Source organism: Bubalus kerabau, chromosome 2 (genome assembly GCF_029407905.1).
Source record: "Bubalus kerabau isolate K-KA32 ecotype Philippines breed swamp buffalo chromosome 2, PCC_UOA_SB_1v2, whole genome shotgun sequence".
Classification (NCBI taxonomy): Eukaryota; Metazoa; Chordata; class Mammalia; order Artiodactyla; family Bovidae; genus Bubalus; species Bubalus kerabau.
This window is the reverse complement of record NC_073625.1, coordinates 145,593,543-145,609,226: the sequence shown is the minus strand read 5'-3', so window position 1 is coordinate 145,609,226 and position 15,684 is coordinate 145,593,543. Positions and strand designations below refer to the sequence as shown.

At 42.2% G+C, this 15,684-nt stretch overlaps 1 protein-coding gene across 10 annotated transcripts in view; it reads right to left on the bottom strand.

Moving 5' to 3' along the window:
- GOLIM4 (golgi integral membrane protein 4) overlaps window positions 1-12,660 on the bottom strand; it is an 84,010-nt gene extending 71,350 nt beyond the window's left edge. For 2 of the 10 annotated variants that reach the window (XM_055569149.1, XM_055569150.1), the window contains exon 1: window positions 11,495-11,879. Coding sequence is in view for 4 of the 10 variants with exons in the window: in XM_055569143.1 (XP_055425118.1) it covers window positions 12,126-12,312 (187 nt within the window). In the remaining 6 variants the exon portion in view is untranslated. Of the gene's footprint in view, window positions 1-11,494; window positions 11,880-12,125 lie in introns of those variants that run through there. The other 8 variants (XM_055569143.1, XM_055569145.1, XM_055569142.1 and 5 more) reach the window with 8 other exon arrangements.
- Between the last annotated feature and the right edge of the window lie 3,024 nt (window positions 12,661-15,684).

The window sequence follows — 15,684 nt, the reverse complement described above, 5'->3', positions numbered from 1 at the left end:
GCAGCAATCTGGTACCCACACAGATAGCAGTAGAGGCAGGAAGATCATCACTGATTGCTAGATATTGAATAGCAACTTCTCACTTACAAGAATGGAAGCTCCCCTTGATTTCTAAGTGAAGCATGACTTCAAACATTTGGACAAAGTATTCTCTATGCACTTCCTGATGATCCCACCTCTTATAGAAATCTGTTTAGGAAAGTACAATGAAAGTAAAATGGAAAATAGAAATATTCAACTCAAGTATCTTTAATTACTAAAGTATGTTTGGAAGAGTGAGGCCAGAGTATGAATTTGAAATTTCAATTGTTCATAACATTTAATGATGTTTTCATAATATGCCTATATGCTCTATTTTTTAATTTTATCAATAGCACAAAAGAATACCTCATGTATTACAATATATAAAACTTGATTTTCAAAATAGGAATGAATGAACAAGTTGAAATTACTATTCATGCAACTAATGCTCTTTTTTTAAATCAAAGATACCTATCTTTCTAAAACCAGTTGAACTCCATTAAAAATATGTATCTTCCGACTATCAAATAATAAGGTCTTCACAAGGGCTGCAGGCTATATAAAGTCAAAAGGAACACATTCAGAAGCAAGTGAAAATACCATATGGACAAACACATTCTACTGCATTCCTATCTACTAACCAATGAAATACAGTCTTTTGCAGAAATGTGAAATTTTCACAAATTGTCAATGGATTTTGAAACTCCCTAAGGACAGGATGGCTTCAACTTTGGGATTTCCCCTAACAGCCTCCTAGTTAGATTTATACTTCAGAGAGTTACCTGGAAATCTCTTTTAATTTGAATTCTTCCTGGTCAGATAGTTTAAAGACCAGATAATTTCCCTCTGAGGTGCCATGATTTCAAATGTCACTTTTCACTATGTCAAATTAAATGGTAAATCACATTTTAATATACAGTAAAACATTTTTTACAAAATTACTATTACACTGGATAATCCAAGAATATAATTTAGAACAGTACCTGGTACATAGCAAGTACTCAAAGATGATTTTAAGGATATTTCCAACAATGACAATGACATTCTTACACTGTGGGAGGCAGCTACTAAGATGGCCCCAGATGATCCTTGCATTCTGTTATTCTTACCCTTGAGCACAGGCTAAATTTGGTGACTCAACAGTAATGAACAGAATAGGGCAGGAAGTCGTGAGTTATACCTTCAAGATTAGTTTATTAAAATACTTTCATATTCACCTTGGGTTCATACAAACTCTCTCCCTGGCTGTTGCCCTTCGATCTCTTGCCCTGAGGGAAGCCAGCTACTCTGTTGAAAGCTCCAGGTTGGAACTATGGAAATTCCTATGGAAAGCCCTGGAAGAGTGAGACTAGAATTGGATCTTCTGAGGCCTGCCAGCAACCACATTAGTGAATTCTGAGGCAGATTCTCCAGTCCTGGTCAAATTTTGGGATAACTACAACCCTGATTCTCTGGTGGCTCAGATGGTAAAGAATCCGCCTACAATGTGGAAGACATGGGTTTGATCCCTGGGTTGGGAAGATACCCTGAATGAGGGCATGGCAAACCACTGCAGTATTCTTGTCTGGAGAATTCCATGGACAGAGAAGACTGGTGAGCTACAGTCCAAGGGATCGTAAAGAGGCAGACATGACTGAGTGACTAAGCACAGCACAGTACACACAACCCTGATCAGAAGTTTGACTCCAACATCCTGAGAGATCTTGAATCACTCAGCTAAGTCAATTCCTTTCCAGCAAAAGCTGTGATAGTATTTGTTGTTCAAAATCAATTCAGTCTGGGGGTAATTTGCTATTCAGCAGGATAACTAATCCAGATTTTGGAAGCAGAGTGCTGCCATGACAGAAATCTAAACAGTGGTAGTGGCTATGGAACTGTGTAGTGGGCCTAAGAAGACCATAAGTCAAAGTGTAAACTCTCGAACACACTGTTAACAGAACTTCGGACTTTGAACAGATTTCTAATAAGGGCATGAATGAAAGTGATGAAAATCTTATTGGAAACTAGAAATTACGTAGTGGCAGACGGTTTAACAATACTGACACTGAACATGTAGTTACATGACCTGCAGATTTGTGCAATTATATGAGATGTTTTAAAAGCGCCAAATGAACTGTGTGATTTAGCTGAGGAGATTTCCCAGCAAAGTACTGAAGAGGCTACCTGGTTTCTTCTTGCCGTTTAGGGAAACCTGTGAGAAGATAAATTGGGGGAAGGATCACTAAATGAAAAAAAGACAAGACTTGAAGGTTTTGAAGATTCTCTACTGCTAAGTCACTTCAGTCGTGTCCGACTGTGTGCGACCCCATAGACGACAGCCCACCAGGCTCTGCTGTCCCTGGGATTCTCCAGGCAAGAATAGTGGAGTGGGCTGCCATTTCCTTCTCCAGTGCATGAAAGTGAAAAGTGAAAGTGAAGTCGCTCAGTCGTGTCTGACTCTTAGCGACCCCATGGACTGCAGCCCACCAGGCTCCTCCATCCATGGAATTTTCCAGGCAAGAGTACTGGAGTGGGGTGCCATTGCCTTCTCAGTAACGCTAAAATCAAGAAATAGTTTCCAACCAAAGATCATTTTTAGGGAACTGTCTGAAAAAAAGTGTGAAGTGAGGTCAAGGTTGAAGCTTCTGAAATCCTTTTGGTAAGGCCTGGGAAATGTGGCATGTCAGAGTATTATTCAATCAGGCTATAAGACCTCCTACAACTTTTAAGGGTGTGACTCACAGGTCCTCTTAGGTGCGAGTTTCCTTAATCAAGCTCACCTAACACAGGTTCTCTCAACAGGGTTTTGCTAAGTTAAAGGGCATTGTCTCTCCCTTATTTTTGCAGAAACCCAAGGTAGAGAAGGAATCATCTCTAAGATGGGTGTGCTTTTTGACGAACAAGAGTAAACCTCAATAAGCTTCATGGGAGACCCACAAAAGTTTTGAGAGGATTTTATCAGAAGAAACACTGCCAGTTTTGACTGGAAGGAATGGAGAGGGTCCTAAATGAAAAAACACCATAAACCCCCAACTTTCTACAGGCAAGAAACAGGCTGAGAAAACTCAGCTGTAAACACATACCACCCTTCATGAATAGGAAGGATAACTCAATACTCCATAGGGTAGAATCAAGAACCATGAAGGATTATTCCCAGGCCTGAACCTAGCTGAGAAACATCTAACTGGATTTCAGAATTTTCATGGACTAGCAACTCCTACATACCTTGTACTTTGTGCTTTTTTTGAATAAGAAGATGTAGGTATCTTATGCCTGCTCCACTGTTGTATGTTGCTTGAGCTGAGGTTTAGTTTCACAGATCCATCAATGAAGAGGAACTAAATTTGAGAAGTTATATTTGAGGAACTATTTCCAAGGAGTCGTACCCACACCCAGATAAGATGACTAATGGATTTTGAGCTGACACTTAGCTATGAGGAGGATTTTTTTTTTTTTCATTTTCTAATAAAAGTGATGTTTGATATCAGTACCATTTAACATGTTTTTCAGAAAAAAATCTCTATAAAGGATATAAAATCCTTTTTAAAATTTCCTCTAAATATTTGTTATGAGGTTGAGAGGTCAATGACATAGGAAGTATAGATTTATAATACTAAATCTCACTAATGTAAAGCTTAATAAACTGCTCTACACTAATCAAACTAAATAGCCAATTTATCAACTTCCCATTTTTAATCTATATTTAGAATATTTTATAGTATCATAGCTATTGTCTCAGAGAAGGCAATGGCAACCCACTCCAGTACTCTTGCCTGGAAAATCCCATGGACAGAGGAGCCTGGTAGGCTGCAGACCATGGGGTCGCTAGAAGTCAAACATGACTGAGCAACTTCACTTTCACTTTTCACTTTCATGCATTGGAGAAGGAAATGGCAACCCACTCCAGTGTTCTTGCCTGGAGAATCCCAGGGATGGGGGAGCCTGGTGGGCTGCTGTCTATGGGCTCGCACAGAGTTGGACACGACTGAAGTGACTTAGTAGCAGCAGCAGCAGCAGCTATTGTCTAGAGCATATAAGCAATGTCCAAGTTCTCTTACATAGCTTGAGTTGCAGATTTTTTGTTTTTTTTTTTAAACATTCCACTTAAAAAAGAGGCTTTAAATGAGATGTGAAATAGGAAATGAAATGTTTGACTCTCCTAAAATGATAATATATTTTTCTTAAATTCACTTATTCTCAAAGGAAAGGGTGTCATTCAAATGTTCTAAAATGCCTCATCCTTCAGAGTGACAGCACATCTTTCTATTCATTACCTATCATATTATGACATTTTATATATGAAAAATAGCTAAACCAATATTTTTTAAAATGTCACACTATTGTAACAAGCAATTTATTTCATGCCTGCATCCCTCCAGGCTATGAGTCTATTTAGTGAGGCTTATTAGCGTAGGGCAATGGCTGGCATGTCCTCTGGAAAAGCACCCATAAGCCAATAAAAACAAAGAACACAAGTGTGCCATTCAGAACTACAGAGCATTGTTTAAAAATAGCAACACCCATTTCAGCTCAAACTGCAATGAGGGTGCTGCTGGTCTCCAGGGGCTGCAGGGTGCAGCCCTGGAGGAATGCTATGTGGCTCTGGAAGTCAGTGTATGTGGACTCTGGGCTCAGCCTGAGACACATACTTAGTGACTCTTCCTCTTCCAAACTGTTTTCTTAACTGTAAAATTCAGTGTCAGTATCACAAAGTGATTTGATCTATTCCTAAATAATAAGATGCAGGAATACCTGCATCTTATTTCATGCATGCAAAACCTGTACGGGTACTATGAGATGCCAAATGTTCACTTTTTCCCCTATAATAAACTTCTATAAGGGAAACTTTACATTACTACCTTGTAAATGAAAAATCTGACTTACATGGCATCAATGGGCAGTAATTGTAAAATTTAAATGTAATAAAACAACAAAACAATTATTAAAGTCTAGCTATCAGGCTGCTTGGTTGCCTGAAGTCTGCTCTCTTTAAGAAAAACAAATGAGCAGCTACATCGAGAGATTCTAGAATCAAACTGAGAGTTGCTCCTTGATCTGTCAAGAAAACACTGAAAGGGAATTCAAAAAAACAGCCATTTCTCATGTGATTCTATGTTATTTCAAGCAGCATGTGCAGACCACCTAAAATTAACTCAAGAATCAACTAAAATCACGTTCTGTAACTGCACCAAATGCCTATACTCTGGAGATGCTGTATCAAATAATCAGACTTGTTACTTCTGATTCTAAATTTTATCTTAAATCCTCACACGACCCACCTAACCCACTTTCTCCAAACCACTAATATCACCATGAGACACTAACGTAATTTTGAGGGCAATGTAGTACTGTGGAAAGAACCCAGGCTACAAAGTCACAATAGGGTTCCAAATTCAGATTCATTAGATTCGACCTTGACGCTGGAAAGTTAATTAACCCTCTGAGCCTCAGATTGTTCCTTCACACCACAGTGCTTGGTTCAGTGCTAGTGAGAAAATGCAAGTATCATGTTTAGCACAGCCCCTGAATGTGGGAGACAAGAAATGGTATGCACTTCACAGATTTTAATTTTGGGGGGGAAATTTCCAAATTTCTGTCAAAATAAATTCGCTTTAATGGCTTGAAAGACAAAATACAGTTGGCCATTTTTATTTTAAAGTACAGTTATATTATGCATAACTTTCACTTCCAAACAAAGCTACAAAACCCACAAACCACTGACTGGCAAGAGTAGCAAAAACACTTTGTCCTCAGTGATAAAATAAGAACACTGAGTTGTCAAAATGAAAAACAGCAACACTTAGTTGCTACCATGTACAGCATTCTCAGGTCCTTTCTTACCTAAAAAGGGTCAATAGAAAAGACAGAGTGAGAGCGTCTTATATCAAATAAAAGTCCAAGTTGAGCATATGGCTCCAAAAAGAGCCATTAGACCACAGCTAATAACTGTTACCTTCCAGATGTAATACGGTGGGCAAATGAAATGAAAAGCAGCCAATGCTAATACTACAACAGCAAGTCCTGGTTTCCTAGTAAATGTCATAGTGACACACACTGGGATTCGTACCAGTCACATTCAATGTATTATTTCTAGTTCATGCAAGTGTGCAAAATAGACATTGCTATCCTCAGGGCACTATGAAGAAACCAAAGTTCACCTGTGTGAACAGAGGTTACCTGTGTGCTCAAGATCACTCCATTGGTAAACACCGGAGTTGTATTCAAACAATATCTGATGCCAAACCCACACCCCCTTCACTAGTCCCTATTCTTTTCTTTTTAGGACATGGAGGTGTGGGCAGGAATCTTCTCCAATGTTCTGAAATGTCATCAACTGATGTTAGTCCCCTTCCCTCTCTTTCCCTCTTCCATCTTCTGGTTCCTCTCAAATCCTCTGCACTTTGGTACTCTCAGCTTCAGTCTTCATTCTCAAACTCCCAATTCACCCATTCCTTAAGTCTCTAAAACCTAGTCTTATGTCCACGCTGTTGGTGGGGCAAAAGAGAATTTTAAAAACTCAAGGTAAGGTTTCCAATCTATGTGGATGTAGTCAATTGTACAACATACTTGAGACTTAAAAGGCTCACTCACCCTTTATACATGGAATCTAAAAAGAAACGATACAAATGAACTTGCTTATAAAATACAAAGAGACTCACAGACTTAGAGAACAAACTTACTGCTGCCGGTGGTGCACGGAGTTGTGGGGGGAAGGAATGGTGGGGAAGACATAGTTAGGGAGTTTCCAAAGGTCGTGTACACAGTGCTATATTTAAAATGGATAATCAACAAGGACCTATGGTATAGCACATGGAACTCTGCTCAACGTTACCTGGAAGCCTGGACAGGAGGGGAATTTAGGGGCGAATGATACATGCGTATGTGTGGCTGAGGCCCTTTGCTGTTCACCTGAAGCTGTCAAAACATTGTTAATCAGATGCTTCGCTGTTGTTGTTCAGTCGCTCAGTCATGTCTGACTTTGCCACCCCACAGACTGCAGCACGCTAGGCATTAGCTTTACCCCAATACAAAATAAAAAGTTACAGCAAAACAAAAGGCTCACAAATAATGGGCGATTCTCTTCCCTGGTCAACCAACATTGGTGAGTTCCATTACAGGGATGACCAAAGCAGGTATAATGTGCAGAACCAAACATATCCGTGCATGTCACATATATTCAACAGAAGTCTTAATTGAGTCATATTTTCCAAAGTTTTATCTTTTATTCAGGGAATGAATTTTAAGGCAGGAATTTATATACAAATAAAACTGACTGAACTTAAAAAGTTGTCATTTCTCTTCCATTTTTTAAATAGAACAGAATTAAACAAAAACAGCCTGATAAATTTCACCTTTTAACTGCAACATGTAGGTACTTCAGTGAAAATGTCCATTTAATAGACAATATCTGTTTGCTGTTTAGTCGTCAAGTTGTGTCTCTTTTGCGACCCCATAGACTATAGCCCACAAGGCTGCTCTGTCCATGGGATTTCCCAGGCAAGAATACTGGAGTGGGTTGCCATTTCCTACTCCAGGGGATCTTCCTGACTGAGGGGGATGGAACCCACGTCTCCTGCATCTCCTGCACTGGCAGGCAGATTCTTTACCAGTGCGCCGCCACCTGGGAAGGTGAATTCAAGATCACCAACTGATTAAAAAAAGAAAAATATAGCAAGACATCAAATCCAAGCACTCTGACTCCTCAGCCCACATCCACTACATTTCACTGCCCACCTTATATAAGCATATTCATCAGCAGAGAGCCAATACCACATAGGTATAGACCTACCATTTATTGAGCACCTATCATGCCAAGCACCTGGCACTGGAGATGAAAGAACAACAGAAAGAAGAACCAACACACACAAAAAATCTGGCCCTTCCCTTAGCTGAAGGACACTTTTTTATTCTTTAAAGCAGATTCAGGGGAGGTCGAAAAAAAGTAGCCAGAAACAGTATGCTTTCATTCTCAGGTAAATGGGTCATCCTATGTCTCAGGGGAACACCATGTACAGGGCAACTAACTTAAATAACTATGTCAGCCTTAAGCACCAAACCTGTTTATTTTAAATAACTGTCACACACTGATCTGAAATAGAAGCATAGAAGACAACATATGAACCTTTTCTTGATGGTTTCTGGTCATCACTGGGAAGACCAAGAGCACTGCAATAATGTAATACAGTGTTTTAAGAACTAGCAACTGTTTGACCCTACTTAAAAAATTTTTTTTTACATAGTTACATCCCTCTCCCAGATCTTATTGCACAAGGTTACTCCTATCTCTGGCTATCACTCCCTCTCCTAAACTGACATAATATACAGTTAATTAGTAACCAGACTTGAATTCTAACTCTAAATTATCAGGGAGGGTCCCTTCTCCAGAGTAAAGTACTTGGATTTACGCCAGTCCACGTATTTTCTTTGATGTGCATTTAGGTACAACAAAAAAGGAGCTAATTATAAAAACAAATTCTGTGAATTTCAAAATTTTACCCATGGCAACCGTGGGAAGAAAAAGAGGTCAAATCTCTTGAACAGAAACCGTAATGATAACAAAAGCTAATTGTGAATGAACAGTACCTACTATGTGCTAGGTATGTGCTAGAAGCTTCATTTGCTGTTGTTTAGTTGCTAAGTCGTGTCTGACTCTTTTATAACTCTATGGACTGTAGCCCCCCAGGCTCCTCGGTCCATGGGATTTCCCAGGCAAGGATACTGGAGTGGGTTGCCTTTTCTTCCTCTGAGGGATCTTCATGACCCAGGGATCTGTGTTGGCAGGTGGATTCTTTACCACTGAGCCACCAGGGAAGCCCAGAAGCTTCACAGGTATTAATTATTTTATCCTTATAGTATTTTATGAAATAGGCCATTCTAATCTCCATTATATAAATAAGAAAAATGAGGCCCAAGATCACACAAAAAGTTGCAGGGCTAGAATTTGAATCACATGCTTGGGTTAAAAGAAAAAAAAAAGTCAAATGTCTTTTCAGCCAAGCCAGTGAAGTCAATGTGTGAATCAGCTCAGTCTCAAGACTACAGAGCTGTGGTTCTCAACCTTGGCTGCGCACTGCAATCACCTGGGGAGCTTGCCAGAAGGTTTCCACCCCCACAGATTGTGACTTAATAGGCCTGGGAGCTGCCCAGGTGATTCTAATGGGCAGTAAAAGCTCAGATACGCCTTATAGACACAGAAAATGGTGGGTGGCCCAAAAAGTGTTTTTTTCTTAATTTTTAAGTTACCTAAACACTGAGCTAATCAAAGGTTGTTACTACTGCCTCTGCCACCAGAGGTAACCTCTGCTCTACTCCTCAATATAATTAAGGAATATTATGGGTGGAAGACAGAGAGGCTAGGCTGGCAGACACAGACATTTGTTTTTAGTGGAGAGGGCATTGCTAAGTCTAGAACTTTCACCACCACCCCCACCATTTCCTACTTATGAGACTGTTTGACTCCAAAATGCACTTGGAGTTAGACTTAACCTACTTTTAGAATAATGTCTAGTGTACAACCCATTATTAAACTGAAGATGACCCAAATATGTTCATTTAACAAATGACACCTTCAGATTACATGGCCAAACTAAAAGTTTTTCAACCAGAATTTTTTTTTTTTTTTGCCACTCATAATTAACTGATTTTAATCCAAACCAGGTCAAGAGATCTCACATAGCTAAACAAGTCTAATGTCCTAAAAACAAATCTATGCTGGTCGTACATAGCACTGCCAAGTACAATGTCATCTGTCATTGGAAAAGGGAAGAAAAGCTGCCTGCCATCAAAAAATCTTTATTAAATTCCCTGCAGATGTGAAATTAAAAATAAAATGCCACAGAATAGAAGTCAAGTGTGAAAAAAGAAAAACTATAGAAGAAGAAACTGTAATCTGAGTGGGAAATAATTCTTCACACACAATCATATTGCAATTGCTGCAGCACCACGATTCAAAAGGAAATAGCAAAAGGGTAAATTAAGAAATGGACTGTAAGGTCACTCATTCAAACTGGCTACAACATTTTTTTTTTTTCCACCTCCTGCAGCAAAGCAACTGCTATGCACTATAATGGTCTTGGATACCAAGTACTACCCCTCTTCCCCACTACCACCACCAGAAGAAGGCAAATAAAAGGAGAAAAGACACTGAGCCTGATCTTCGAAATAGAATACTGCAAATATAGGCTACGACTCAGATATTGGGACCTCCTCAGTCAATGAGTTCCACCGCGGGGAATTAAGGCAAATGTGGTGCTTGGGTTAAATATTTCACTGTTGTTACTTGGGCTTTTTCAAAAAAGCAGACAGGGAAATGAAATCTAAGAAAGCAAACAAAAGTGCTTGGAACTAGTTTTCTTACCACAGTTAATTTTTGTTTGTTGAGTGAATAAATAAATACATTGACCCTCCCTCAGGGTCAGACACTGCGCAGTGCTGAGGGTGTTTTGGTGAACTATTGATAGCACCTGCTCTCCAGTCTCCTGAACTAAAAGAACAAGGCACCAACCTTCTACCATCCACCATACACCCTTTCTATCACAGGTGTGAAAATGCAGTCCTGCCATTGTACTCCTAAATGGCAAATACTTCCCTAGGTCTAACTGCACTGAACTTCACCAGGAAAGCACTAGTGTCTTCTAAGTAAATAAATAAATATCCTTACTGTGCAAACCAACAGTAATTCATGGGTAAATTTCAACACATTTTACAGAAAAAAACTTTTTAACCTAAGGCTGAATCAAAACAGATTTTCCTTTTGAAACAAACCCGGCTCACATATTTTCATTGCCTGTGGTGTCACAGCTTCAGTAAGCTAAAAATACTTCCTTTACTTCTAAACTGGGAAAAACAAATAAGACCAAGAATCAGCTGTGGATCATTTTCTTCTTATTTTTTTTTTTTTAACTAGAGAGAACATTCAAAATAGCTAAGTCCTGAAAAGACATCTGTTTTATATTTGTATAAATATACAGTGACAGAAACCAGCCATGCAGCTTGTATCTTCCTAGTGATGTGAAATAAGCTCTATTTGCATTATCAGCAAAGACTGTCAACATTTCACTACTCACAGCCCTTTACTATTATTACTTGTTCTGGTTAGGGAGAGGGCTGTATGAGTGTTGAAAACCAACCAAGAGTACAAGAAAAAGCTTTCAAAAAATATGTACATGATGACGCTGCTCTTAACAAGGCCACCTGGTTCTGAATTTGCAGTCACGCATCTTTTATGTGCCTGAAATTTACATTAAATGGGATTCTAAAAGAGAAGTATAGGAGCTTAAGTCATTCTGCAGGTCTTGCTCACATTGTGCTTGCTGTGTATTTGGCGAAGTGAAAAACCAGGTTTCTCCTCTCGAGCTTCTCAAGGCTAACTGTAACACACACACACAGACACACACACACACACCTACACCCAACCACCCCCCTTCTGGGATAAACTAAAAGTTAATTAGGAAAACAATTCAACCTTTTTAAAAAAATTTTTCCAAAAACATACCTGCAGGATGTTGAACAATAGTGTGGACTTTCCCCAACACATTGAACACCTCTAAAGTCACACTACCGAGTTAGCAGAAATAAGATACTAGCAAGTGTAGGCTACATTAAACTAGGGCATTAGTTCGGACCACTGGGTCAGGCTTAATTTCCTTGGGGGAAAAACAGCAGAGTTTGAGAAGTCTCGGCCAAACTGCCCATTTCTTAGGCTACTGACAGTCAGCTGAAAAGCAAATACCTAGAAACCAGAAAACCAAGCTCCTCCGGATGCGCTGGCAGAGCGGAGGCAGGGATCCTGGTGTGTCTGCCTAGATGGCTGCTGGGACTTTTGACAAATGACAAGTGCTGGGGTAAGAGACTCAGCGTGCACCCGCCCATCCCATCGCCCAGTGGGACATGGGTTGTGCTGCCAATTTCAAATGTAACCGCCGGAGGAGGCCGGAGGGTGAGGAGGTGTCATCTCTTCTGACACTCCGGGATCCGGAGGCCCGGAGGGGCTGCCTCTGCTGTCCCTGAAGGTCAGAGGTGGCAGCGCCCGCAGGGCCAACGGCTCGCCAAAGCCACTTTTCCAGCCAGGGCGGGAGGCGCGAGGCAAACTTGGCCACTGGCCGCGCGCATCCCGTTAACCGTACCTTGTAACTGGGCGGAAAGGGACTCCTGGTGCTGCTGGTACTTGAGCGCCACCGCCTCGGCTTTCCGCAGCTGCGTCTGCAGCTCGTAGTAGAGCATCGCGCCATAGAGAAAGCCGAACACCACGGTTAGCAGCAGCAGCGTCTGGAAGATCCGCTTCTGCTTTCGGGAGCACATCCCGTTTCCCATAGTCCCGCCTGGGCCCCGCGCCGCGGCCGTCCGCGCCGCCGCCGTGCCTTCCTCCCCTCGGCCCAAGCAAGCGCCTCAACAGCGGCCGCCGAAGGAGGTGGCCGAACGCAGCATGAGGAGGAGACGCGAGACACAAAAGCCGGGCCGGAGGGGAAGTGGCGCCCGCTCAGCCCCCGCGCGCCGCGGGGCGCGCAGCCATCGACGCCGCCGAGGCGGCCGCCGCCGCCGCCAAACTTTTGCGAGGCTGACTCTCCGCGAGTGCCCGGGCCCGGGAGGGGGCCCTCCGCATACTTTCCGGCGGGCTGTCCTCGCGCCGGTCCCCAGACGCTGCCTGCGTCTCTCCCTCCTCCCCACTTTTTGGCCCGGCTGCCCCCGGCGGCGCTCGGAGTCCCGCCCCGGCCGCTCCCCGCCCCCTCGCGGTGGCTCCCACTGCGCGACTGTGGCCACCAAAAGGAGGGGGTGCGGCCCCAACAAAGGGAGCAGGACTCCAGGCAGCCTCTCGGCGCGCGGCTCGCGGGGGTGAGTAGCTGGGTGGGCGACCGGCTGTCCCGGACGAGTTGGGGGGTACCGCGGGCCGGTGTCACTGACGGGACTGCCGAACGTCGGCGGCCGCCGCCTCCCACCCAACTTACGTGTCACCCACGGCCCCGCTATTTTGGCCAACGGGATTCCGGGAGGAAGTCCCACTCGGGCTCCCCGCTCATTGGGCCGGTCAGAGCCGCCGTTCCCTCCCTTCGGGGAGGCAGTACCGGGCTCGATTGGACGCCCGCTTTGTCCGTCCGACCCCTGGGCCGCGCCCTCCCTCGAGCTCCTGGTCGGGCGAAGGGCTCCTTGGGCAGCCTGGCCGTCTGGCGCCGGGTTACGCCCACGTGGAGTGCGGGTGATGGGGAGAGGCCGTGGAGCCAGCCGCAGGGAGGTTGGGGTGCGCGAGAGGCGAGTCCCGGCTGGCGTCTGGGAGAGAGACGGTGTATGTGTGTGTGCGCGCGCGTGGAAGGGTATCTGTTATCCTGCACTTGGAAAGCACGTGGGGAGAGGAATACAGTGTATGAAGTGGGAGAGAGTGAATGGGAACAACCGTGTACTCTCCAGAGAGCACCTTTCCTTCTTTCCCTGTCCAGTGGGCAGATGCGGCAGGCACACGTAGCTAAATGACCACAGTTTTCTTGTAAACCAGAGATGCCTTGCCTACTGAGTCTTGCCCCATCTCGTGTCCTAACGCATCCCCACAGGTGGCAGGGCACTAGTCCGGAGACTCGAGCACGCTACGGTGATAGACTTAGCGCTCAACTGCCCACGTGGGTTGGGGAAGTCATCTTGTCTTTGGCAGAGGGGAAAGAAATGATCTCATGTTTTTCTCCTGGCTGCAAACAGAATAATTTAAAAACAAATCTTAGAGGCTGAAATGAATATGCATTCATTTTGTCATATGTATTGGTTTTATTGGTGGCAAAAAATACATCAGTTACATTGCTAAGTTGCATTTTAAAGGCCAATAAGATTCCCTATGTAAAAAAACAAGTAAAACAAACATAATAACTACAAACCTCTTCAGAGAAAATCCATAGCACATTTATTCTAAGTTCTTGAAGGGAAAGAAAATTGAGTTTATGCATAACTGATAATTTTGCTTTTGCTCTTGACCTAAATTCTAAAAAAGTAAATTATTTCTCAAAAGCCTTAGTAATGTAATTTATGACATATACTGCATAATTTTTGAGATACTTTAACCAGATTTTAGTCACCACTGTCAATAATAGCCAGTGAGTGCTCAAACTGAGAGTAGATCTGTTTAGCCACAACTACTGCTTAAGGACAGCCCCTGTGCAGAAATTTTTTTAGGTGGGCTGTGATATTAAAAGCCATAAAATAAACCAAATTTACAATCTAGCTAGTCTGTGAGCTTCCCTGGTGGCTCAGATGGTAAATAATCTGCCTGCAATGCAGGAGAACCGGCTTTGATCCCTGGGTCAGAAAGATCCCCTGCAGGAGGGCATGGCAACCCACTCCAGGACTTTTGCCTGGAGAATCCCGTAGACAGAGGAGCCTGGTGGGCTACAGTCCATAGGGTCTCACAGAGTCAGACACCACTGAAGCGACTAAGCAGCAGCAGCCTGTGATGTTAATACTAGGGTGAAAACTCAGTGTGCCTGACTTGTGCTTTTCTCTAATAAATGATAACTTACATTATTTTAAAAATGCTTTTATTTACAAATATACTATCTTATCACCGCCAGGTTAAATATTTTCTTCACATATTGGTAAATAAAGCAAAGCTTATCAAAGTACTGTGATAGGTCTAGAACCTTCTAGAAAGCTAGGAGCACAACAGGATTATAATTCAGGTCAGAAACCTGTCCTTTCCATCTCTTTCTCCTATAGAAGCCATGTTCTCATTGTTTTGAAACAAGTTATATTAACAGATTATATCTGGTCCATTAGAGTAAGAACCTAATTTAAAAAGAAAGAGATCTAAAGTTGCAGTGTTTTGTCCTGTCATGCAAATATTAAGTAGGCTTACTTGTTTTTGAATCTACCATGTTTAAATCTACAGTGTTTAAATTTCATTCTTTCAATGTGACTCTTGAGACTGAAAACTGAGACTGGATAATTCCTGCGACCTTGTCAGAATTCCTCATAACTAAAAATTCCTTACCATTGTCAGAGTACAATTTGTTAAACAAACTTTTCCTCCAAAAAAACTACCTAAACTGCTCTGGAACAAATTAAGTTTTATAGCAACAATCCTGGCCACATGAATAGATAATTACCCTGGCCACAAAAGAAAAAGAAACTGTATAGAGAGTTGGAAAATTATTGCTCATATATTACACAGTATGCAATATTTGGTTGTTTTTCAAAATCTTTGGAAAATTCCTCTGCTTCCAGAATATATGATTACCCATTTTAAACCTCTGATTTCTTCCCCAAGTCTTATTTCTGACTGCAAAGGTATTCTTTGCCTAAAGCTGCTGGCTGACTCTACAGAATATAATAAATGTAGGTCATAAAACACAACTCAATATTTTAGTCATAAAATTTGAAAGAGAACAAAAATTATTACCTGAACTTATCCATTATTTCAAATTCAAGAAGGGTATGTAGAAGTACATAAAACCACTAATGGCAGTGTCTTTATAGTATTACTTTTCCAAGGTGAAGTGTGCTGCTAGTTTCTTGAAAATATCAGTGTAGAGCTTTTCAAAGGCCAATATTGGGGAAGCTATTCAAGGCCTATAAACTGAATTTACATAACTCTGCCTTTAGGTAGAGCTATTCATATTGGGCTTGCTAGGTCTATTGGAGGAGGAAATGGCAACCCACTCCAGTGTTCTTGCCTGGAGAATCCCAGGGACGGCGGGGCATGGTGGGCTG